This window comes from Felis catus, chromosome E2 (genome assembly GCF_018350175.1).
Source record: "Felis catus isolate Fca126 chromosome E2, F.catus_Fca126_mat1.0, whole genome shotgun sequence".
Taxonomy (NCBI): Eukaryota; Metazoa; Chordata; class Mammalia; order Carnivora; family Felidae; genus Felis; species Felis catus.
Window position 1 is genome coordinate 8181944 of NC_058382.1, and position 22978 is coordinate 8204921.

Genomic DNA, 22978 nt, shown 5'->3' on the forward strand with positions numbered 1-22978 from the left:
TTCGCGCCCCACGTCGGGCTCTGGGCTGACGGTTCAGAGCCTGGAGCCCGCTTCGGATTCCGTGTCTTCCTCTCTCTCTGCCCCTCCCCCGCTCATGCTGGGTCTCTCTGTATCTGAAAAATGAATAAACCTTAAAAACTAAAAAAAAAAATAAAACAAAAATAAAGTCTATTTTTTTAAATTAACATTCATTCATTTTTGAGACAGGGAGGGAGGGAGGGGCAGAGAGAGAGGCAGACAGAGGATCCGAAGCCGGCTCTGTGCTGCCAGCAGCCAGCCTGATGCGGGGCTTGAACTCACAAACTGTGAGATCGTGACCTGAGCCCAAGTCAGACGCTCAACCGACTGAGCCACCCAGGTGCCCAAGAAAGTCTTAGTTTTATTTTTAATTTTTTAAATGTTTATTTATTTTGGACAGAGACAGACGGACAGAGCTGGGTGTGGAGCCTAGTCAAAACAAAAAACAAAAAACAAAAAAAACGATGTAGTACAGAGGGTGCCTATACACTTTTCACTCCGCTTCTAATGTTAACCTCTTGGCTAACAATGATCAAAACTCAGCACAGTGGGTTGAATAATGGCCTTTATGTTGGTTTTCTTAGGCTGCCATAACAAAGTGCCAGAAACAGGGTGACTAGAACAACAGAATTTATTCCCTCACAGGAAGGGGGTATGGTTTTAGTGGGAGATGCAACAGAGGACTGTGTTCATTTTCTGTTGCTGCATGAGAAGGTACCTCAAGCTTAGAGGCTTAAAACGCACTTTGATTATCCCATCAATTTCCATAGGTCACAAGTCCAGGCAGAGTTTTGTTAGATTCTCCATTGCAGGGGCACCCGGCTGGCTCAGTTGGAGCAAGTGACTCTTGATCTCAGGGTTGTGAGTTCGAGCCCTGCTGGTTGTAGAGATTATGTAAAAATAAAATCATAAAATAAAATAAAAAAATAAAATAAAATATGTTTTATTTTTATTTTTAAATTTATATTGTATTATTTTATTTTATTTTTATTTCAATTTATTTTTGTTTTTATTTTTTTTTAACATTTATTTATTATGGAGAGACAGAGACAGACAGAGCATGAGCAGGGGAGGGACAGAGAGAGAGGGAGACACAGAATCTGAAACAGGCTCCAGGCTCTGAGCTGTCAGCACAGAGCCCGATGCAGGGCCCAAACTCACAAGCCTCGAGATCATGACCCAAGCCAAAGTCAGACGCTTAACCGACTGAGCCACCCAGGCGCCCCTATTTTATTTTTATTTTAGATCGAGAGAGCAAGAGAGTGAAAAGAGGGGAGAGGGGTAGAAGGAAAGAGAGAGAGAGAGAGAGAGAGAGAGAGAGAGAGAATGCCAAGCAGGCCCCATGCCCAGCAAGGAGCCTGTCACAGAGGTCGATCCCGTGAACTGTGAGATCATGACCTGAGCCAAAATCAAGAGTCAGCTGCTTAACCGATTGAGCCATCCAGGTGCCCCTAGTAAGATCTTAAAACAAAATAAAAGATTCTCCATTCCAGGGTCTCTCCAGGGTACAACTCGTGCACTGACCAGGGCTGTGGTTTCATCAGAGGCTCTACTGGGGAGAGAGCGGCTTCCAAGCTTCCTTAGACTGTTGGTGGAATCCATTCATTTTCTTTTGGCTGTATGACTGAGGGTCCCAGAGCTTTCCTGGATGTTGGCGGTGGTGACCCTCAGGTTCTAGAAGCCACCCGCAGTTCTTTAGTAAGGAGGCTTTCTCAACATGACTGCAAGCCAAAAAAGACAATCCCTCACCCCATGGAGAGATTAAGGGAGTGATACGCCATTACCCTTGCAATGTCATATTGGTTGGAAGCAAGCCATGGGCCTACCCACATTCAAGGGGATTACACAAAGGTGTGGACCTCAAGGATGGGAGACCATTGGGGGTTACCTCAGGCTCTGTCCTCTGTGGGGATGGATTTGAAAATGGGATTTAGGGGCGCCTGGGTGGCTCAGTCGGTTAAGCGGCCGACTTCGGCTCAGGTCATGATCTCGCGGTCCATGAGTTCGAGCCCCGCGTCGGGCTCTGTGCTGACAGCTCAGAGCCTGGAGCCTGTTTCAGATTCTGTGTCTCCCTCTCTCTGACCCTCCCCCGTTCATGCTCTGTCTCTCTCTGTCTCAAAAATGAATAAACGTTAAAAAAAATAATAAAAAAAAAAGAAAATGGGATGTAGTTAGGGATATGGGGTTGAAACTGAGGTACCTGCAGTTTGCATAACTTTTCTACTGCTGTCTATTAAAACAACAACAACAACAACAAAACATGACAGCCGAAAACAGCAAACATTTATTATCTCGCAGTTTCTGAAAGTCAGGAACTCTGCAAGGCAGGAGTCTGGCTCAGGGTCTCTCATGAGGTTACATCTAAGAGGTCAGTTGGGCCGCAGTCATCTGAAGGACTGAATGGGGCGGGAGACTCTCCTTTAAAGATCGTTCCCTCACATGTTCCTCCCTGGTGGTTGGCAGGAGGCCTCGGTTCTTCATGACGTGGGCCTCTCCATAGGCTGCTTGGATGTCCCCATGACACGGCAGACGGCTTCCCGCAGAGCAAGTGATTCCGAGAGGGCGCAAGAAGGAAGCCAGGATATCTTTCACGTCAGTCACTTCTACCACATTCTTTTAGGAAAATGAGTCACTAAGTCCAGTCTATACTCAAGGGGAGAAGGATTAAGGTCCACCTTGTGGAGGGAAGAGTGTCGACGTCTTTGTGGGGAAAAAAAAAATATTTTTAATTAAGTAAACTTGACCTCCAATATGGAGCTTGAATTCACGATCCCAAGATCAAGAGCTGCACGCTCTACTGACTGAGCGGGGCAGGTGCCCCGCTTGTCGACATTTTTGAAAGTACCAGAGTTAGTGGGTTGGGTCTGAAGGTTTGGGTTGGTGGCGGTTAAGCTGTGCACGGTTTTAATTTGTTGTTGGGCTTGTGTGTTGTTACGTTTGCGCTGGTGGAGACCACAGGGCTTGGTGTCATGGAGTACAGGAATCATGGCACTGGTGGGCTGGATCACTGGGGTCTTGGTGTGGTCAGACGGGGTTGGTGGTGATACGGCTTGAGTTGAGCCTGGGAGATCGTAGTGGTACTGGGGGTCGAGTAGCAGTGTGATCGAGGAGTGTGGTGTTTGTTTTTAAATTTTTTTTTTAACGTTTATTTATTTTTGAGACAGAGAGAGACAGAGCATGAACGGGGGAGGGGCAGAGAGAGGGAGACACAGAATCAGAAGCAGGTTCCAGGATCTGAGCCATCAGCCCAGAGCCCGACGCGGGGCTCGAACTCACGGACCGCGAGATCGTGACCTGAGCCGAAGCCGGACGCTTAACCGACTGAGCCACCCAGGCGCCCCGAGGAGTGCGGTGTTTAAAGCATAACTCTGGGTCAAGTTTAAGTTTGGGGTATGGCGGAGATTGGATGGCAGTTTTGGTCGGGTGATGGAGGTTGGAGTTGGATGTTTTTGCGCCGTTTGTATGCTTCCGGTTGTGGTTGTGTTGTCGGGGGTAGTGGGGTGTGGCGTTGCGGAGTCATTGGTTTTGGAATCGCGACAACGGTCAGGCGGAACATTAGGCAGAGCCTTTCCCAGTTGTGGGTGTGGCATCCGTCACCGAGGAGGAGGTTGGAATGGCTGGGGTTGGGCTGAGGAATAAGAATTTTGGGGGGTTCATCGGAGGTCTCAACAAGGGTGGCTGGAATGGCGTCGATCTTGATGTTTGGGGTGGGCAGTGGTGTTGGGGCAGCAGGAACTGGGCTAATGAGAATTTGTGGGGTTATTTGACTGAGACTGGCCTCGGATGGTTGGGTCTGGTGTGACTGGAGCCGGGAATTCAGTAGGAGTAGGCAGGGTTGGGGGGTGTGCCTGAAATTGATCGTAATGGAGAATTCACGGCTGGGCCTGGGGATGGAGGGGAACTTTTCTTCTCCTCCACCTTGATCCTCACCCCTCCCACCCCCTGTGAGCCCAACAGCACAGCGAACACCACACACCCAGCTTACACGTCTTTATTGGACCAGATGCGGGATTTCCAAACCCAAACAGGCTGCCTCTTGTCCTGCACCAACCCAGTTGTCGAGACCCTCTCCCTAGTTCTTGGGGAGGCCAGCTCCCTGCTGGAAGGGGTCAAAGGTTGGTGGGTTTCGTGGGGGCCCTGGAGCCCCCAGTGTGGCAGGGGAGAGAGCCATGCCTGTGCCCCGAGTCCTCCTCCTGTAACCCTCTGCACCTGAGCTTAGGGCGCGGCCCCTCCTGGAACAGGCAGGCCACATCCAACAATGCATCCTCAATGTGCTGCCCCAGCCGGTGGGAGTCCTGGAAGGAGAAAGACGTCATGTCCAGGAGGAGCCAGGACAGGGGGTTCCTCGGCGCTGGAAGACAAGAGGGCTGGTCTGAGGGAGGAGGCGGCAGGGGACTGGGATTCCTGGGTCCGGGGACAGCATTAAGCTAGGAGTCTGGACTCCTAGCTTGTAGAAGAAGAGGGAGCTAGGAGTCCAGACCCCTGGGTCCTGAGGGAAGACAGTGCAGTGGGGGGGGAGGGGGTTCCAGCCTGTCTCCCCATTAAAAAAATTTTTTTAATGTTTATTCTTGGGAGAGAGAGAGACAGAGCGACACCGAGAGAAGACAGAGCATGAGCAAGAGAGGGGCAGAGAAAGAGACACACACACACAGAATCTGAAGCAGGCTCCAGGCTCTGAGCTGTCAGCATACAGCCGAGGCAGGGCTCGAACTCACAAACAGTGAGATCACGCCTGAGCTGAAGTCGGAGGCTTAGCCAACGGAGCCACCCAGGCACCCCTGTCTCACCGTTTTTGTGCTAGATTTTTTGCTGGAGATGTGGAAGGTGATGGTGTCATCCCCCATGAAGATGTACGAAACCCCATAACCGTGGTCATCCGCCTGGAGAGGGGCAGAGGGAGGGGGAACAAACTAGCCTCCAGGCCCCTCCTCCCCAACTAAGCAGGAGCGCAGGCCCTCCTCCCTCGGGGCCCACGTCCAGGGAGGTGGGGTCAGGCCCCGGGGCACTCACGGGCCCGAATCCCCCACCAGAGGAAACATAGTCGGGGTAATTGTGGACGTCGAACAGGTGGATTTGCTGAACGGGGATCTGGCTGGTGGCCAGCTGCCACTGCTCCGAGTGAACCTGACGGACAGAGAGAAGACGGTCAAGGATGCAGTTAAGACCAAAAGACCAGCCGGTCCGCGCCCCGTTGGCTCAGCTCCATTCCACGCAGCCCGGGCCCATTCCGACCTCCCCCTCGCCCCCCGACGGCCTAGTTCCCCCAGATCCCCGCATTGTTGGCTCTGCCCTTCTCCTCCCTGACCCCAGCCTCCCCTTTCTGACCGCGCGGGTTCAGTTCTGCTGGAACCTCCTTTCCCTCGGTCTTCCTGACCACGCCCCCACCTGACCCCGCCCCCTCGCCTCCCTGACCCCGCCTCCTCTCCCCTTCTCTCTCCCCCTCTTCCCTCCCTGCCCTCTCCCTTCCTCTCTTGCTGCAGCACCGCCCCCGCCCCAACTCTCTCCTCTAACACCTCCTTTTGCCCACCTCACCCTCCTCGTCCTGAAGTCCCTCTCTTCTCCCGTGGTTCCCCGCTTCCCTCTTTCCCCGCACCCTAACCTGGTCCAGAAAAGGCGACTGCAGGTGCAGGAACTGGGACACGATGTAGAGAGCGAAGAGGTGGCGGTCGACCCCCTGTCCGCTCATCGCGGCCTTCAGCAGAGCCTGGTGCTTTTCCACGGCCAGGCGGAACATGGCACGGCGCTGTGGTTCCTGGGGTCCCCCCGGGAGGTCACAGGTCATGGAAAGACAGGAAGTGGGCTTACTGCTGGGGCCTGCCACACCCCTGGCCTCAACCCAGCTTGCAAAATCCCTGCAAGGCAGAGATACCAATTCTACTTTGCGGAGGAGAAACAGGCTCAGAGAGGGGGAGTCACCTGCCCAGGGTCACAAGGCAAAGCAGAGGTAGGTGGGTTCCCAGGTCTGTCTGATCCAGGGCCCCAGGTCCTTCCATTGAACCATAATAGGTAGCGGGAAAGGGAACAGAGGTGCGTGGGGGGTTTCTGAGCAGACAGGTAATGTTGGGAATATGTGGAAGGGTACAAATGGAAGTCCTAAGGTGACATAGAGGCTAAATAATCAAAGAGAGACATTGTGGAACCAGAGATCCCTGTTAGGTGCTCCCCCAGTGCCCTGTGCGACCCCCCCCCCCCAACTAAAGCAAGTATCACACTGCACTGAAATATCTCTGTCTCTCCCCACCAGTGAGCTCCTTGAGGTAGGAGACCAGGTCTGGGTCCTCCTTTGTCCATAATGCCCATCATGGGTCCCGGTCCTCAGAAGGTGCTCCATAAATATTTGCAAGTGTATGAACGAGTATGTGGAAATGACCAAAGCCTCAAAACGAGGCCCACACCCACTGTCTTCTCTTTGTCCTCCATGGCTCTCACAAAGTTGCAGGCCTCTCTGGTGCAACATCGCACCGTCTCCGTCCGGCCTTCCAGGAACAAGCGAGTCATGGTTGACTCATAAGTCAGGCAGAATTGACCCCTGTCCTGGGGGGGGGGGGGGGGGGGGCGGCAAGGAAGGGAGAAGCCTGTCAGCCGGGCTCTGGAAATCACAGACTTGACCCACCTCTGTGTGGACCTCCCGCCTCCTCCTGCCGGGAGACTGTGTGGCTGGGGGAGAGAAATCAAGATGGCGGCCCCACAGTGGCCATGACCAAAAAAGCGTCACCAGAGGGGCTGACAAGGGAGGTCTTGGGGGCCCAGGGGAACCAAGGTCCCGAGAAGGGGTTGGGGTCGAGGAACCCAACTGACCCGGAAGTGGGCCAGCTGCAAGGCCATCTGGATGAAGCTGTCTGAAGAGAGGTGGCAGCGTTTGATGAAACTCTTGCCGAAGTGGGAGAAGGGGAAGACATGGCAGTCAACGTTTCCAGACAAGGTCTTGGCTCCCCTCAGGGCTAGAGAGATGGACAGATGGATCTGCCAGAGGAGGAAGGAGGGAGGGATGGCTGGGGTTACAGATGGGGTAGGGTTAGAACTGGGAGTGGGGAGGGAAGTGAAGGTGGAAATCGAGTCAGGGTAGGGGTGGAATGTGGAAATGGGGACAGAGGCGAACGTGGAGCTGAAGGGCTGGATTAATGATGGGGGGTGGGACTGAGGTTGGGCTGAAGACCAAACTGGGTCGGGGATGGGTTGGGGTTTCAGGTGGGGAAGACCTGATTGGGCTGGGATTGGAGATGGGGCCAGGGTGGGATTGAGTTTGGGGATGGGGATGAGTTTAGAGTCAAAGCCAGGGGGTTGCAGACTTGGAGGAGAGGCCCGGGGAGCCCAGTCTCACCTTTTCTGGAAGGTCCCAGTGCAGCCGCTGGGGCTGGGGCAGTGAGGGATCAGGATGCCCTTTGCAGTGGCCGTCGGCTGAGTAGCCCAGCTGAAAACATTCTGTGGCCAGAGTGAACTGTGTACAAACAGAGGCTGTCAGAGTCCCTTCCTCCCTCTGGATTGAGGGCTCTCTAACCAGGGACTTGCTTTCATAAGTCCCTTCTGGGGGTTGGAGGTGGGGGGGGGGCAGTCATTGAGAAACAGAAACCTCTGATGTTCACAGGTGGGTTCTCAGGTTCAAGTTCATTGAGAGTAAGTCCGATACTAATACTCAGCTGGTGCCAACTGGCCTTTTACTTCTGACTAGTAGACAAAAAGCCACCAACGGTGGCCCCCGACTTCCCAAGACACCCCCCTACCCTCACCCCCACCAGGATCCTGAGACCAGAGAGATAAAGCCCAGCACAGCATGGGCCGCCAAGGGGGTCGGTGTCCATTCTGACTGAGTGGTGCCCACGCCCTGATGGTTGTTAAATTTTATTTTATTTTATTTTTTATTTAGTTTTGTTTTTGTTGTTAAATATTTTAAATCAGCCCTGGTCGAGCACCTGCTACCCACCAGCCTTTCCCTTATTCTCACGATAACTTAGGGAGACGGGATAAAGATCCCCATTTCCGCATTAGAAACAAACATCAAGAAACACTTTATGCCTTGGAGTTTCCACGTATCTTTATCATACTCTATGTGACATCTCTTCACTCAAAGTTGATGCGCAGAGACCACAGGTTGATATGAAGGGTCTGAAAGTTAAACTGAATTGACAGTGTCATCGGCCAATATCATCAAAGGGGGAAAACTCCCATCTTGCAAATGCGAAACAGGTACAGAAGAGCCCATGCTTACCCAGGGCTGTTCCTAAGATCTGAAAGGGGCCTTCCTTCCCCTCAAACATGCTGGATCCCACCCTGGGCCTCACCCAGTACCTCATGCAATGCTATGGAAGAGTGGGAACCTGAGAGGGTGTAGACGGCACCTGCTATGATTTAGGGACTAAGAAAAAAGAGAAAATAGAGGGGCGCCTGGGTGGCTAAGTCAGTGAAGCACCCGACTCTTGGTTTCGGCCCAGATCATGATACCACATTTCGTGAGTTCAAGCCCCGCATCGGGTTCTGCATTGACAGGGTGGAGCCTGCTTGGGAGTCTCTCTCTCTCTCTCTCTCTCTCTCTCTCTCTCTCTCCCTCTCTCTCTGCTCCTCCCTGCTCTCTCTCTCAAAATAAATAAATGAACTTTAAAAAAAAAATTAAAAAAAAAAAAAAAGAGAGAAGATCGAGATGCTAAGGTTCTTAGGATTGGATGGGAGCTTACAGAAAAAAGAAATTCCAACCCTTCTATCTGATGAAGGGGAGAAATGAGGCTCAGAGGAGGGGAGTAACTTTCCCAAGGTCACACAGCAAGCCATCACACTGATTCAGTGTATTGTGGTTGAAAGGCCTCATTTTCTGCTCTCAGAACATTCTGGATCCATGTTCTTGCTCTGCAATTCCTGGCTCTGTGACTCTGGGCAAATCACTTCCCTTCTCTGAGCCCCGGCTGCCAACTCATCAAAAGGTCATAATCCCAGACCCTCTTTTCTTTGCTGGGTGCCCCCCCCCCCATCTGGTATCTGCTTGTCTGAGCCTCTGTCTTCCCCCTAAGCGTAAGGCCCTGGAGAGGAAGGGCTTTGGAAACGGGGCCGATGGTCCCCAGGGCAGGAGGGGACTGGCTGCCTTACCTCCCACATGTGTCCTGAGATGGGGCAGTCGGCCCACGAGTGCTCCACGCTGAGACCCAGCTTCCCGTTGGAGAAGACGATTAACGTGAAGGATTTGTCAAACCAGCTGCAGGCGAGAATTCAAAGTGGTCACCAGAGAGCCAGGGCCAAGAAGGAACTTGGGTGCTCTTGGTGGAAAATGCAGGAGTGTCAGGGTGGGGGGGGGGATGTTTCTGGAAACAGGGCTGGTATAGGGATCTCTAAGAGGGTGGAGGTCTCCACCAGGCAGTCTAGATGGTTTCTGAGGCATGTCTAAGGCTTGGAAAATTGGGACATTTCGAGGGAACATGCCGAGAAAGGTTCAAGGCTCACGAGGAGCTGAGGGGTTAGGGGGATTCTTCCGGGAACCTCAGAAATCACAAGGGTGCCTCGTGCACATCTAGGAAGTTGTCTGAGGATCTCTAGGTATGGAAGTCCCAGGTCTGGGGTCCAGGGTCTGCTTGTCTAGTGTCCAGAGTCCTAGGCCTGGAGACCGGGTTCTGGGGTCACAGGTTGGGGTGAGGTTCGAGTCCAGGGGCTGACTCACCGGTCATGGCCCCTGCCAGCCAGTAGGGCATGGGCATAGGCATCCAGTGTAGCTGCGGGGTCCTCCCTGGTGAGCCCTGCAGGTTCCGAGTCCAGTGATACGAAGAAAGCAGCTCCTTCCACAGCCTCCAGGGTATCCTCAGCCTGGGCCTTCAGGGAACTCCGGACCTGGGCCCACACATCCCTGTGGCGGGGGAGGGGGAGGGGGAGGGGGAGTGTGGGGGGGGGGGGACTGTACCTGAGCCCAGGCTGGCCCTGTACCCTGCCCAGCCCCCACCCAGCCCCCAACCTTGCCCTTCTACAACTCTGGGAGGCTGGCTGGGCCCCCCCCCCCCGGGGCCCCGATCTCCCGCCCTCACCTGGGAGCAGCGGTCAGGGCCGCCAGATGCTCCTCCTGGGGGCAGGCGGGGGAGGGGTCGTCCAGGATTCGCTGGAACTGCTGCTCCAGGGCCCGCGGGGACAGCAGGCCGCTCTGGGAGTGGGTCCCCACACGGTAGAATCGGCCACGGTGGAAGACGGCCACGTGTCGGCTGTCGCGGAGGTGGCGGATGTGGTCTAGGGGCGGCGCGGGGGGGAAGTGCAGAGGGCGCGAAGGTCAGTGGCAAGAATAAGAACAAGGGTCATTTATCAGGCACTTCCTGGGTGGCTCGCACTGTCCTAAATACTCCTTTCACCCTCACTACCCTGTGCACCCTTATAATCCGGTTTCAGAGACGAGGATACCCAGGCTCAGAGAGGGTAATAGCTGACCCAGGTCACACACACAGCTAGGGAGCGATGGAGCTGGGATTCGAACCCAGGAGACCATGCTCTCAGCTACTACACCGTTGACGCCTCTGCCGGTGCGGTGCGGGGCCAAGAGGAATCTCACCTTTCTGGATGCCGGGAATGCGCGTGGTGTTGAAGATCTTCTCATACTGGGCAGAGCATAAGGGCCGCATTCCCATCAGCAAAGTCTGCAAGAGACCACGGGCTCCCGAACTGCCTCCCAGGACCCGCGTGGCCCCACGGCCACAGGACCGCAGTCTCCGTGTCCGGCCCACAGGGCGGCCCTCTTACAGGCAGGATCTCCTGGCGGTTCAGGCGGTGGCGGTAGAGGAGGAGGGCGTGGACCGCGTTCCCAGCGCGAGCGGCCTGCACCGGCGTGGGAGTGACGTACAGGAAGTCCTGGGGGCCAGCCGAGGGGACCGCAAAGCGCCCGGGGTCAGGCGTGCCCCTCACGGGGACACTGACCCCCAAACCCAGATCCTGACCCCAACAGAGGGCGGGATGGTGAACGACAGACTCTGATTCGGGTCACGGCCCGAAACTCCACCTCCTACAGAGACATCCCAACCCTAGATCCATGAACGGCGGCCCCGCCCGGCTCCCAGCCCCGATGTTCCCTCCTCACCATCATGTAATAGTTGCTGTTCACCATCAGCGAGTGCCGGGAGCGCAGATACACAAATTCTTCCCACCAGTCACTGACCTAGGAGTGGGGCCGAGAGACGCACAGCTGGGGTGGCTGCGGCCAAGCTGGGGAGCGGGGCAGTGGGAGCGGCAGGACCCCCAAGACTTGGCGGCCGAGTCCTTGAGGGTGGAACTCAATGAAGGAGGCCATCGTGATCAGTAACCAGCAGTAACCCCGAAGTCCATCAGTTGGGGATCAGTTAGCTAAATCGCGCTATACTCCTGTCCCGGAATGCTACCAAGCTGTTCAAAAAAGCACACGGCCGGGCACGGGGGGGGGGGGGGGGGTGCTCAGTGGGTTCAGCCTCTGACTTCGGCTCAGGTCATGATCTCGCGCAGTTCATGAGTTCCAGCGCCGCCGGCAGCTCGGTGCCTTGAACCTGCTTCAGATTCTGTGTCTGCGGCTCTCTCTGCCCCTCCCCCGCTTGCACTCAGTCTCTCACAAGTAAATAAACATTGAAAAAAGAAAGAAAGAAAGAAAGAAAGAAAGAAAGAAAGAAAGAAAGAAAGAAAGAAAGAAAAAGAACAAGGCAGGGGGCACGTGGCGGTGGCTCAGTCAGTGGAGCAACAGACTCTGATTTCAGGTCTTGAGCTCAGGGTCCTGAGTTCAAGTTCAAGTTGGGCCTGGAGCCTCCTTTAAAAAAAAGTAGGGGTGGCAGGGGCGCCTGGGTGGCTCAGTCGGTTAAGCGTCGACTTCAGCTCAGGTCACGATCTCACGGTCCGTGAGTTCGAGCCCCGCGTCGGGCTCTGGGCTGATGGCTCAGAGCCTGGAGCCTGTTTCCGATTCTGTGTCTCCCTCTCTCTCTGCCCCTCCCCCGTTCATGCTCTGTCTCTCTCTGTCCCAAAAATAAATAAACGTTGAAAAAAAAAATTAAAAAAAAAAAAGAGTAGGGGTGGCTCAGTCGGTTGAGCATCTGATTCCTGATTTTGGCTCAGGTCATGATCTCACGGTTTCATGCTGACAGTGGAGAGCCTGCTTGCGATTCTCTTTTTCCCTCTCTCTGCCCTTCCTCTGCTCACACTCTCTCTCTCAAAGTAAATAAGCAAAACTTAAAAAAAAACTACATATCACCAAGACCCAAGTGTCCAACAAAAGAAGAATGGGCAACCAAAACGGAGCCTATCCCTACAATGGATTTTTTTTTTTTTAAGATTTTACTTTTAAGTAACCTCTACACCCAGCGTGGGACTTGAACTGGCAATCCTGAGGTCAAGAGCCACACACTCCTCCAACTGAGCCTGCCAGGCGCTCTTACAATGGAATGCTAATATAAAAAGGAATGAAGTTCTGATGTGCACTGCGACACGGACAGACCCTAAAAACATTATGCCAGGTGATAGGAGTCAGACACAGAAGGACAGATCGTGTATGATTTTATTTGCATGAAAAATCTAAAATAGGTAAATCCCTAGAGATAATAAGTAGAATAGAGGTTACCTGGCACTTCGGGGAAGCAGGAATGGGGATGTATTGCTTAATAGGTACCAAGTTTCTGTTTGGGATGATGAAAAAGTTCTGGAAATAGATTGTTCTGATGGTTCCAGACACGGCAAATGCGCTTAATACCACTGAATTGCATACTTAAAAATGGCTAAAATGGAGGCCATTCCATGGCTCAGTCAGTTCAGCGACAGACTCTTGATTTGGGCTCAGGTCATGATCTCACTGTTCGTGAGTTCGAGCCCCACATGGGGATTCCCTGCTTGGGATCCTCTCTCTCTCCTTTCCTCTCTGCAACTCTTGTGCTCTCTCTCTCTCTCTCAAAATAAGTAAAATAAAGTTTAAAAATGTATTTTAAAAATGACTAAAATGATAAAATTTATGTTATGTCCATTTTATCACAAATATTATACATATTTAGGTTACATATGTTTTATATACTATATTAAATCTATATTTTATACAAATTATAAAACATATAAGCATATTATGTATTATGCAATTGAAAATTACATGTAGGGGCTCGTGGGTGGCTCAGTCGGTTCAGCGTCCGACTTCAGCTCGGGTCATGATTTCACAGCTCGTGGGTTCGAGCCCCACGTTGGGCTCTGTGCTGACAGCTCAGAGCCTGGAGCCTGCTTCGGATTCTGTGTCTCCCTCTCTCTCTGCCCCTTCCCGGCTCGTTCTCTCTCTCTCTCTCTCTCTCTCTCTCTCTCTCTCTCTCTCTCAAATAAACGTTAAAACAAATTTTAAAAAATTACATGTAATATAGAAATAAAATTTACATAGCATAAATAAAAATATAGATAAAAAGTCTAAGTGAGAGGAAAGCACGGTGTCAGACTTTAGTTGGCCTTCACATTTTTTTTTGTTATACATAAGATAACAGGATATGTTATAATTGGTGGTGCCTTAGAAGTCCAATGAAATACATACATCGTGTGTGTGTGTGTGGGCGCGTGTACGTACACACGCGCGCGCAGACGCACACGCGCATGCGCATTGGAACAGACTCCGGTCCAAGCGCTTGAAGGAAAAAAATGTAAAAACTAAGGCCTGGCTTCCCTTCTCCCTCTCCAGACACGACTCGGTCCCCTCCATAGCGCTTGTCCGTGCTGCTGCCCCTCGTGGCTCTGTCTCAGCTCCTCCTCCCTTTCAAGTCCAATGCTGTCACCCAGGCCTCTTTCCTGAGCCTCCACCCAGGTCTCCAGCTGCCCCAGGGCAGGTCCCCGGCACTCCCCAGGCCTGTCACACCTGCCCCCACGGAGCTCAGTGCCTTTGCCCCAGAGCTGCTCCCCTTCTCCCCATCTCAGGGACACCCCCGCCGTCCCCCCACCACGTGAGGCCCGTAGGCGCCACCCTTGGCATCTCCTCACCCCCAGCCTGACAGTCCCAGCCCCACCCCCCAACCCCCGCCCCCTGACTCTGCCTCATACCCTCTGGCCCAATTCCCCTGTCTGACCTTGTCCTCTACCCTCCCCCCCTCTCCCACCGCATCCTCTCCAGCCTCCCAGCCTCCAGTGTCTCCCCTCCAGTCTTTCCCCCACACCAGAGCTGATCCTGACCTTCCCCTGTTCAGAATACTCCCATGGCTCCCTAGCACCCCCAATAAAAAGTCCAGGATCCTCAGCTGGAGTTCAGGCCACTCCCCGCCACTCAACCATTCCCTCTCTTGACGACCACCCTTCAATCTCTGTGTCCCAGCGAGCGATGCCCTCCTGGTTCCCAGCCCATGTCCTACAACCGCCGCACTACTCACCTCCGCTCGGCCCATTCCCTCCTACCAACCGCACCGGTTCAAATTCTGTCCAACCCTCAGGGCTCAGACCTAGTAACTACTCCTCCTGGAACCCTGATCCTCTCGTCCAGTGGCGGCGTCCCCAGACCACCCCACCCCCCAGACGCTCACACCACCCCACCTTTCTTCGCTGCTACCTCCTCCTGATCCCACACTGCCTGCCCCCTATTTATGACTTCCTCCTACAGAATAGGAGGCCTGTAAGCCCCGATTTGAGTGAGTTGCTGTCTTGCTCTGTGCCTCAGTTTCCCAAGGAGCTCAAATCAGAGTACTACCAAAGGCCTAGCTCCTGAACTCGGAATAGAAGCCCATTTGGGGAGGATGCCCTTACTCAAAAGGAGGGGATAAAACCAGAACAACTCTGGGGGCGGGGGGTTTAGACCGCTGGCCTGCCGGGCAAGGAGCTGAACCGTCGGAGTCCGGGAATTCTGGTTCCAATCCGGGAGGGTTGGGGGCTGAGCTGTGGATGTGGGCAGGCCCTGGAGGCGGGGCTTAGATTATGGATGTCAGGCTCACGTCGGAGCATGCAGGTCCCGGGAGAGGCTCAAAATGTTAGCACATGATGGATATTGGAGAGTACGAGCAGCTCAGAATATTGGAGCATCTAGGGCGGGGTTTAAACTACGGGAGCGTGTGGGCGGGGCTCAGAACGCGGAGCAGGGGGCGGGCCTGCAGGTTGTGGGCGTGTCGGGGGCGGGGCGTAGAACCCCGCCTTAGGAAGGCGGGCTCAGAACCTCCGCGTTCAGGGTGGGGGACTCACGTAATTGGACGCCCACCAGGACTTGAGCCGCAGATACCACTGCAGCAGCGACGCCTGCAGCCTCAAGAAGTCCTGCGCTAGGACAGACGTCAAGTCGAAGTCCTCGTCGGAGAGGATGGGCCGGACAGATTCCAGGTACTGAGGGGCAAGGAGCAGATGGTAGGTCGCGCGCCCGCCCGCCCCCGGCCGCCTCCCGCCCCACGTGGAGGGAGCGGGCGGGCCCACCTTGCGCACGGTGTCCTGCACGGAGGGCACGGGCTGGCGTGGCAGGGAGCGCTGGTAACTGAACAGCATCGGATTGCGACCGGAGAAGATGCGGACCAGGGCCTGGAGGGAAGCGGGGAATTAGTGGGTCACTGCACCCCTCCCTGGGATCCGGGACCCCGGGATCGGGGGTTGTACATGGCAACCTACAGAGAGAATGGGGTTGGCACCCAGAGAATGGGGGGACAGACCCAGGGGGAGGCGTAGAGACCAGAGAGAGATGGACAGGGTCCCAGAGAGAGGGACCTAGAGAAGTGGGTCCCCGGAGGGCCTGAGCAGGGCTCTGCCCTTCACATACCAGCCAGGTCTTGGTGGGGGAGGACATGGCTCCGTGGGGTTCAAGGAGCCAGCCATGGTAGGACAGAAGCAGCCTCAGGGCCACGTGAAGCGTGAAGATCAGGGCTCCCCACAGGCACGAAGCAAACAGCGCCGCGGCCAGGACTCCCCGAAGCCTGTGGTGCTGTCCACCCCTGGGGGAGTGAAAGAGACACCGGGCCTGGGTCTCCTGGCCTCAGAACGCCCCTTCCCTCCAGCCCCACCAGCCCCTGCTCTTCCTGATAGTCTCTGACCCTGATCTTTTGACTGGGGGCCTATCTTCTAGAATTGGAGTCAGTCGTAGAAATCGAGTTTCCTAAGGGGCACCCGGGTGGCTCCGTCAGTTAAGCGTCTGACTCCTGATTTCAGCTCAGGTCATAATCTTATGGTTTGTGGGCTCAAGCCCCTCATCAGGCTCTGCGCTGACAGTGTGGAATCTGCTTGGGATTCTCTCTCTCCCTTTCCCTGCCCCTCCCCTGCTCATGCTCGCTTGCTGGCTCTCTCTCAAAATAAATAAAAAGAAAACGTTAAAAAATTTTAAAAAGAAACTGCTGATCTAAAACCACAGTAAATCAATGTGTTTGCAGAGTGACAATCAGATAGACATATGAGCAAATCCCACCTGGAGGACTAGGGGCGAGTTGCTTCCCCTCTGTAGACTGGGTAAGTCTAGCCTTCCTGGAAATTTCTACCTCTGATCCTGGGTCTGCCCTGTGGGACTGTCTGTACAAAATCTGAACCTTCTTCCCCAGGAGGACGAAGCCAAGAATTAGAACCTGTCACTTCCCCCACACCCGGCTCCCAAACCGTCCCCCCAAATGGCAATTATAATAACACAACCACTCCCATTTAGTAACCTTCCGGCACTGTACGGAATATTCCACGTGCATGCTTTTTTTTTTTTTTTTAAGATCTTATTTTTAAGTAATTGCTACACCCAGCGTGGGGCTCAAACTCACAACCCGAGATCAAGAATCGCGTGCTCCACTGACTGAGCCACCCAGGTGCCCTTATTACCTATATTTAATTTTTTTTTAACGTTTATTTATTTTTGAGAGAGAAACAGAGTGTGAGCCGCGGAGGGGCAAAGAGAGAGGGAGACACAGAATCTGAAGCAGGTTCCAGGCTCTAAGCTGTCAGCACAGAGCCCAACACGGGGCTCGAACTCATGAACCACAAGATAATGACCTGAGCCCAAGTTAGACGTTTAACTGACTGAGCCACCCAGATGTCCCTATTACCTATATTTTATAGAGGAAGACTCTAACACCGAGAATGGTTAAGTCTCTTGCCTAAGGCTACACAACTGGAGGCCAGTAGGGCTCCTGCTTTTCTTGGTGCTTATATAACCATGTCTGGATATTTTCTAGTTTGTCAGCATCCCCCTTAGCAAGAAACAGACCGGATGGAAAATAGGCAGAGAGAACGGGGGAAATCACCTCCTTTTTACTCATGCTGTACCTTTATTAATCTGACCCAAAGTAAGTCTCAGAGATTACTTCTCTTTAGCAGGCACATCACACTGATAGAGAAGCTTACTGGGTGGAGGGGGAGGAATTAGGGAGGTTACTGGGCTCAAGCTGGGGAGCTCACCAGTCTGGCAGCAACTCTTTGATCTTCTCCATCAGTCCTAGGGAAGGATCCAGCTGGAGGAACCAGGCCAGCTGAATGGCACTGAAGAGGAAGAGCCAGCTGAGGGGGCTGGCAGGGAACACACCAGTAAGAAAGTCATTCTGCGGGAGGAAAGGCACCCATTCAATCAATTAATCCTCCTCTAAGCACCATTCTTAGACATCGACAGAACACGCAGTGTGCGCTGAATCCCGAGCTGGGTGCTCAAGACCCAGTGGGGACCAGAGAGATCTGGGTCATGCCCTCAGGGAAGTCAGTCAGGAACGAAGCGAGTGCTAATGACATAAAAACAAGGCAGGCACAAGAGCCCTGAGCAGGATGCTCAGCTTGGAGGAGTCAGGGAGGGCTCCCTGGAGGAGGTCACTCCCAGGCAAAATGGCCCTCCATATACTGCAGGGCCTGGAGCTCAGCAGGCCTTCTAGAACTTTATGGCTATGGAATGAATGAGGAACGCAAAAGTGCTGGGGAAGTGCATGGAAATACCTAACGCTTAACCAGCGCTCACTACCTGCCCGGCCCCTTTTCCAAGGCGGAACTCTTAACCCCCCCCCCCCAACATCTCTGTGCGGCAGGTACTCAGGTGATCTAATTTTGCAAAAGAAACCACTTGGGTTCAAAGTCACACAGAGAGCATGATAAGAGCTGCTATTCGTTGCCATCAGGGCTCCAGAACCCGCGTTCTCTTTTCCCACATTTAACAAATGGGAGAGCCTCAGAGATCACGGTTTAGAACTTGGGCTCTGGGGCCCTGGGCTCAAACCTCTGCTCTGTCACTAACAAGCTGAGTGACCGCGAGCAAGTGGCTTCACCTCTCTGTGTCTGTTTCCTCATCTGTGGAATGGGAACAATCCCAGTACTTGGCTCCTGGGACTGTCATGAGGACGGGATGAGAAAATGTCCTCCCACAAAGTTATTGTGGTCCCACAGCAGTGATAAGACAGCAAGATTCCTGCTCTCCTGGGGGACAGAGCAATAGCTACGTCAGTAAAGGATTTAGGGTAGTGTGGCAGGTGGCATTAGGGACTGTGGGCTAAGCAAAGAGGGCTGGCGGGGCAGGGGGGAGGGGGGAGGGTAGTTGAATTGCATAGCTCAGAGCCAGGCACACAGTAAGCGCTCAGTGAACATCATTACCAATGCTCCTTTCTTTCTATGGCTACCCTACTTCCTGTTGGGGATTTATTTATGTGACGATCTTCCCTTGGTATGGCAAGAAAAGGTTACTGGCAACCGTGGTTCTTTGGTTGCTTACTATCTCTTTTTAAGAGAAGCAGTCTCTTCCTTTATCCGGGGCTCGGGATCGCGGTAGAACAGGGCTTCGTAATAACAGGAAACGTCTCCAGAGCCCTTCCCAAGGACGAGATGCCTCAATAAATCATTGCATTGCCCTGTATCTCAGCAAAACAGTAGTAAATACCACTATCTCTAGCGCAGGGGCGAAGAAAGTGAGCAGACAAGAAGTTTGAAGAACGTGTCCCAAGCCAGGGAGGGCCCACTGTCAACCCCTCAAATCGTCCAGATGTCTTGTGACCCTAATGCAACGGGATATAGTGCAAAGTTCCACACGGGGGCGCCTGGGGTCCGCTGCCTCTCATATTCATCTGGAAACCATCTCAGGAAACACTCTGACCTCCTGCTGCTGAACAGCCCACATGTGCGCTGTGCCACATGCTTGGCCCAAATGACCCGCTGCACGTCATTCACAACAGCCCCATGGCATGGGTCCTGGGACCACGTTCTAGAAAAGCAGGATAGCAGGTGTGGGTATGGGTTCCACAGCCAGACTGCGAATTCTAGTCCTGCCTTGAGCACTGCATCTTGGCAGCTGTGTGACCTGGGGAAAGTTGAAGGCACCTCTCTGGGCCTCTGTTTCCTCATCTGTAAAGTGGGACAGAGAATAGGTCTCCCTTAGAAGGCTATAATGAAGATCAGATGAGCCATACATTTATTTATTCTGATTTTTATTTGTAAAAGATTTTATTTGGGGAGCACCTGGGCGGCTCTGTCCGTTGAGCCTCTGACTCTTGGTTTTGGCTCAGGTCGTGAGTTCGAGCCCCACATCTCGTTCTGCGCCTGGCAGCATGGAGCCTGCTTGGGATTCCCTCTCTCTCTCCTTCTCTGTCCCTCCCCTGCTCGCGCCGTCTCTGCCCCTCTCAAAAATCAATAAACAAACTTAAAAAATAAAAAAAAAAAAAGATTTTAAGTCATCTCTACACCCCACACGGGGCTCAAATTCACGACCCTGAAATCAAGGGTCACACGCAAGCAATAGATTTAAAGGGTTTGGTGAGTGTAGAGCCCAAAACACACTAAATATGACCTGATGTGATTTTCGAAACGAGGAGGCAGAGACTCAGAGAAGTTAATAACACGCCAGAGAGCACCCAGCACTTACGACCTATGTGGAACCACCAGGATCGTAGGAATGGCGATGTTGGAGCGGTCACTTCTCTGCATCAGACCTTCTGCTAAGACAGCTCATGCTTACAACAATCCCTCGAGGCCGGGACTGTCAGGGACGCCATTTTATAAGTGACCAAGCTATGGCTTAGCAGGACGTCTATGCGATTTCAGCCCTGCGGTTGCTGAGGGCACAGCCCTCACCCTGAAACCAAGTTCCAGGAGCTACGACTTCAGGGTGGCTCCTAAGGTCCCAGAATGGAAGAGAAAGGACAGAAGAGCATCCAATGTCCCACAGGGAGAGAGGCAGCTATGTGATAGAAAGGGAAGAACGATCACTATTACAATGATCAATTAATACTAATGACAGGGTCTGGTGGGGCCCACCAGGCATAGGGGACTGACTCTGAGAAGGGCTTTAGGTTTTGACTCAAAAGTAGGGGTGGTGATGGCCAAAATTTTCAACAATGCAGCACTAGTCAAAATCCACTTATAAGTATAGAAACCAGAACAGCGGTTGCTTTGGGGGGGGGGGGGGTGGGCGGTAACTGGAAAAGGGCTCAAAGGAACATTCTAGAATGGCAGCAATTCTGTCTTGCTAGGAAGTTGGGTGCACAGGTATTGTCAAAATTCAAGGACTGTACCTTTTAAGCACCTGCGCATTTTTTTTTCTGAATGAAACGATATCTTAATTTTAAAAATACATGTGTGGCTCAGTCAGTTGAGAGTCTGACTTCGGCTCAGGTCATGATCTCACAGTTTGTGGGTTCGAGCCCCATGTCAGGCTCTGCGCTGACAGCGCAGAGCCCGGAGCCCGCTTTGGATTCTGTCTCCCTCTCTCTCTCTCTCTCTGCTCCTCCCCTACTCGTGCTCTCTCAAAAATAAATAAACATTAAAAAAATAAAGTAAAAATATATGTATATGTGTAGGTGTGTGTTTATGTATTTAACCCCAGGTTAATGTCCACATGATAATGTTCTAATTGACGAATTAGCCTGAGGCCCAGGAAGCTCCAGGGGCGGGGCTGAAGAAGCTCTTTGTGGGGGGGGGGGGCGGGGGCTACCCACGTTGGGTGTAGAGGTGGGGCTCGAACTCACAACCCCGAGATCAGGAGTCACACGCTCCACCGACTGAGGCAGCCAGACACCTGGTTAATGAATAAAGAACAATCTTATCAAAAGCTAACACTTACTTGGCACTTGCCAGGGCCCAGGCAGTCCGCTCAGTGCTTACATGTAACAATTCATTTAATCCCCTCGACTGTCCCGTCAGGGGAGCTGTTATCATCACCCCTGTTTTACGTGTGGGGAAACTGAGGCTCAGAGAGGCGTACTTGCCCAAGGCCACACAGCTAGTAAGCGGCAGGGCCGGGATTCAGAGTCAGTCTCGGCCAACCCCGCAGGTGTTGGAGACTTGCATTCAGACAGGGCGTGACCACCAGGGAGACACTATATGTACCCAGTGCCGGACTTCTAGAACTAGAGACCCTGGGGCAGGCATGGGTTCTGGTTAGACGTCGGGCATGGGCATTCTAGAACAAGGGCAGTGGTGAAGTGCACACGGACATTTGGAGGTTCACGTCTGGGAACTACAGGGAGGGCGCACGGCGTACGGAGAGGGGAATTGGGGGTTCAGAGGCAGGCTTGAGGAGGCAGCCTCAGACCCAGGGGCTCGGGCGCGGAGGAGGATTGGGGTGCGGGCCTTCAGGATTGGGGTGCGGGCTAACCAAGATCTTCCCCGGGTCACAGTGTTCTGAAATGAAGGGCACCGAGTTTAGCACCTGAAGACGAAAGGGGAAGGTGAGGGGAGCACCTGGGGTGGGGGGTAAGGGGTCTGAATTCTAGAAATGGGGTGGAAGTTGGGTTTGCGTCTGAGGACAGAGGGAAGTGGTCCAGGAAGTGGTTGTAAGAGGTGAATAGAGGTTCCCAGTAGGGGAGGAAGGGAGCCTCAGAAAACCCAGAAATGGCTTTAAGGGGGTCCTGAAAGTCCACATCCAAACCCCCAGAAGGGGGGGTGGGGGTGGGGAGGGATAGGATCCCAGAAGTGGGCCTCGGGCATCCCAGAAACACGTAACCGGAGTCTTGGAAGGAAACCAAGCGTGGCCCTCCTCACCCAGAAACGGGCGAGGTGCCTTTTCCAAGAGCGCAATCCGGAGAGGTAGATCTCCTGCAACACGGGGGCACTGAGCTCCACTTCGGCCCCGTCCGAGGTCAGCGAGGGTCGGAAGCCCACGGCCTGGTGCGCTTCAGCCATGTCACGCTAGAGCCCTGGGAGTTGGGACAGAGGGTCATTTTCCAGGCCCCCAGCCTCAGACCCAGGAATCCAGGCTCCCAACCCCCTCCTCCTGCAGACCCAGGAATCTAGGCCGACGGCTCACCCTTCCCTAACCACCTGAGGGGTCTCGAAGGACTTTGTCAGAGACTCGGGTGTTGGGGGGATGTCAGTCGGGGGCCTCTGTGAACGCATAGAGAGGCAGGAGGGATAACTCGCGTGAACCCCTTTCGCGACTCTGCTGAGAAGGAAGTGCAAGGCCGTGCGCCCCTCCCCACGAAAGACTTTCAAGATTCGGGGTTGGGGACGCGAAACCAGCCCAGGGTCGGGTTGCGGGGTCTGGAGAAAAACATTAGTCCGAGACCCATTGAAATGAACACCTGCCGGACGTTGGCACCGTCCGCCTGGTTTCCGCTTCCCATGCCAAGGCGGGGGAGGGGGGGATGGGACGGGTGGGGAGTGGCGGGGGAGGAGCAGGGGGAATGTCTATAAATTCTTCCGCTCCAGGATGGCCCAGCGTCCCCTCCCCCCTCCGGGGGCTGGAAGAGGTGGGGGAGGGAGCACCCTACTGCGCATGCCTCACAGCCAGGGATGCTGAGACTGTGAGCCGATGCGAGCTTCGAGGACAAGTGATGGAGAAGCCCGCACGCCCAACCCAAGACACAGGCCTCCCGGCCCCGCGGGAGCTCGGGTCCCTCCGGTGCGATACTTACCACGCTGAGTCAGACGTCCGCCGAGCCGATCCTGGAACCCAAGCCCGAGCCCACCCCCCACCCCCGGTTCAGAGCGCCAGACCCAAGTCTCCCACTTGCATATGTCCAATCCCAGTGCGACGAGTCCACGACTTGGTCGTCGGGCCTCCGGAGCTCCTGGCCGCTCCCAGTTATCCAACATCCAGGAACCCCGATTTCTGCCTCGCGTGTGCCTTCGCCGGGTAGGCAAGTCCCTGGTTTTGTCCCCGCCCCCTTCCAACCCTCTGCGTTCTATCCCC

At 53.9% G+C, this 22978-nt stretch overlaps 1 protein-coding gene across 7 annotated transcripts; it reads right to left on the reverse strand.

Moving 5' to 3' along the window:
• Window positions 1-3993: 3993 nt before the first annotated feature.
• On the reverse strand, window positions 3994-22842 carry CPT1C (carnitine palmitoyltransferase 1C). Of its 7 annotated transcripts, none has more exons than XM_019819201.3 (20): window positions 22701-22842; window positions 22108-22170; window positions 21829-21983; window positions 17281-17420; window positions 15671-15842; window positions 15334-15435; window positions 15109-15246; window positions 11051-11128; window positions 10717-10824; window positions 10529-10613; window positions 10017-10212; window positions 9659-9841; window positions 9094-9199; window positions 7340-7456; window positions 6817-6981; window positions 6418-6552; window positions 5618-5770; window positions 5029-5142; window positions 4806-4898; window positions 3994-4313 (listed from the first exon to the last, which is right to left on the reverse strand). In XM_019819201.3, the coding sequence occupies exons 3-20, from the start codon at window positions 21967-21969 to the stop codon at window positions 4128-4130; spliced, it is 2412 nt and encodes an 803-aa protein (XP_019674760.3). In that variant the 5' UTR covers window positions 21970-21983; window positions 22108-22170; window positions 22701-22842; the 3' UTR covers window positions 3994-4127. The 7 variants fall into 7 exon arrangements, 6 of the variants coding, with proteins under 6 accessions (XP_019674760.3, XP_044901894.1, XP_011287989.3 ...); XM_045045959.1 differs by having other exon boundaries at window positions 22094-22170; XM_011289687.4 differs by lacking the exon at window positions 22108-22170 and having other exon boundaries at window positions 22701-22832.
• Window positions 22843-22978: the final 136 nt, after the last annotated feature.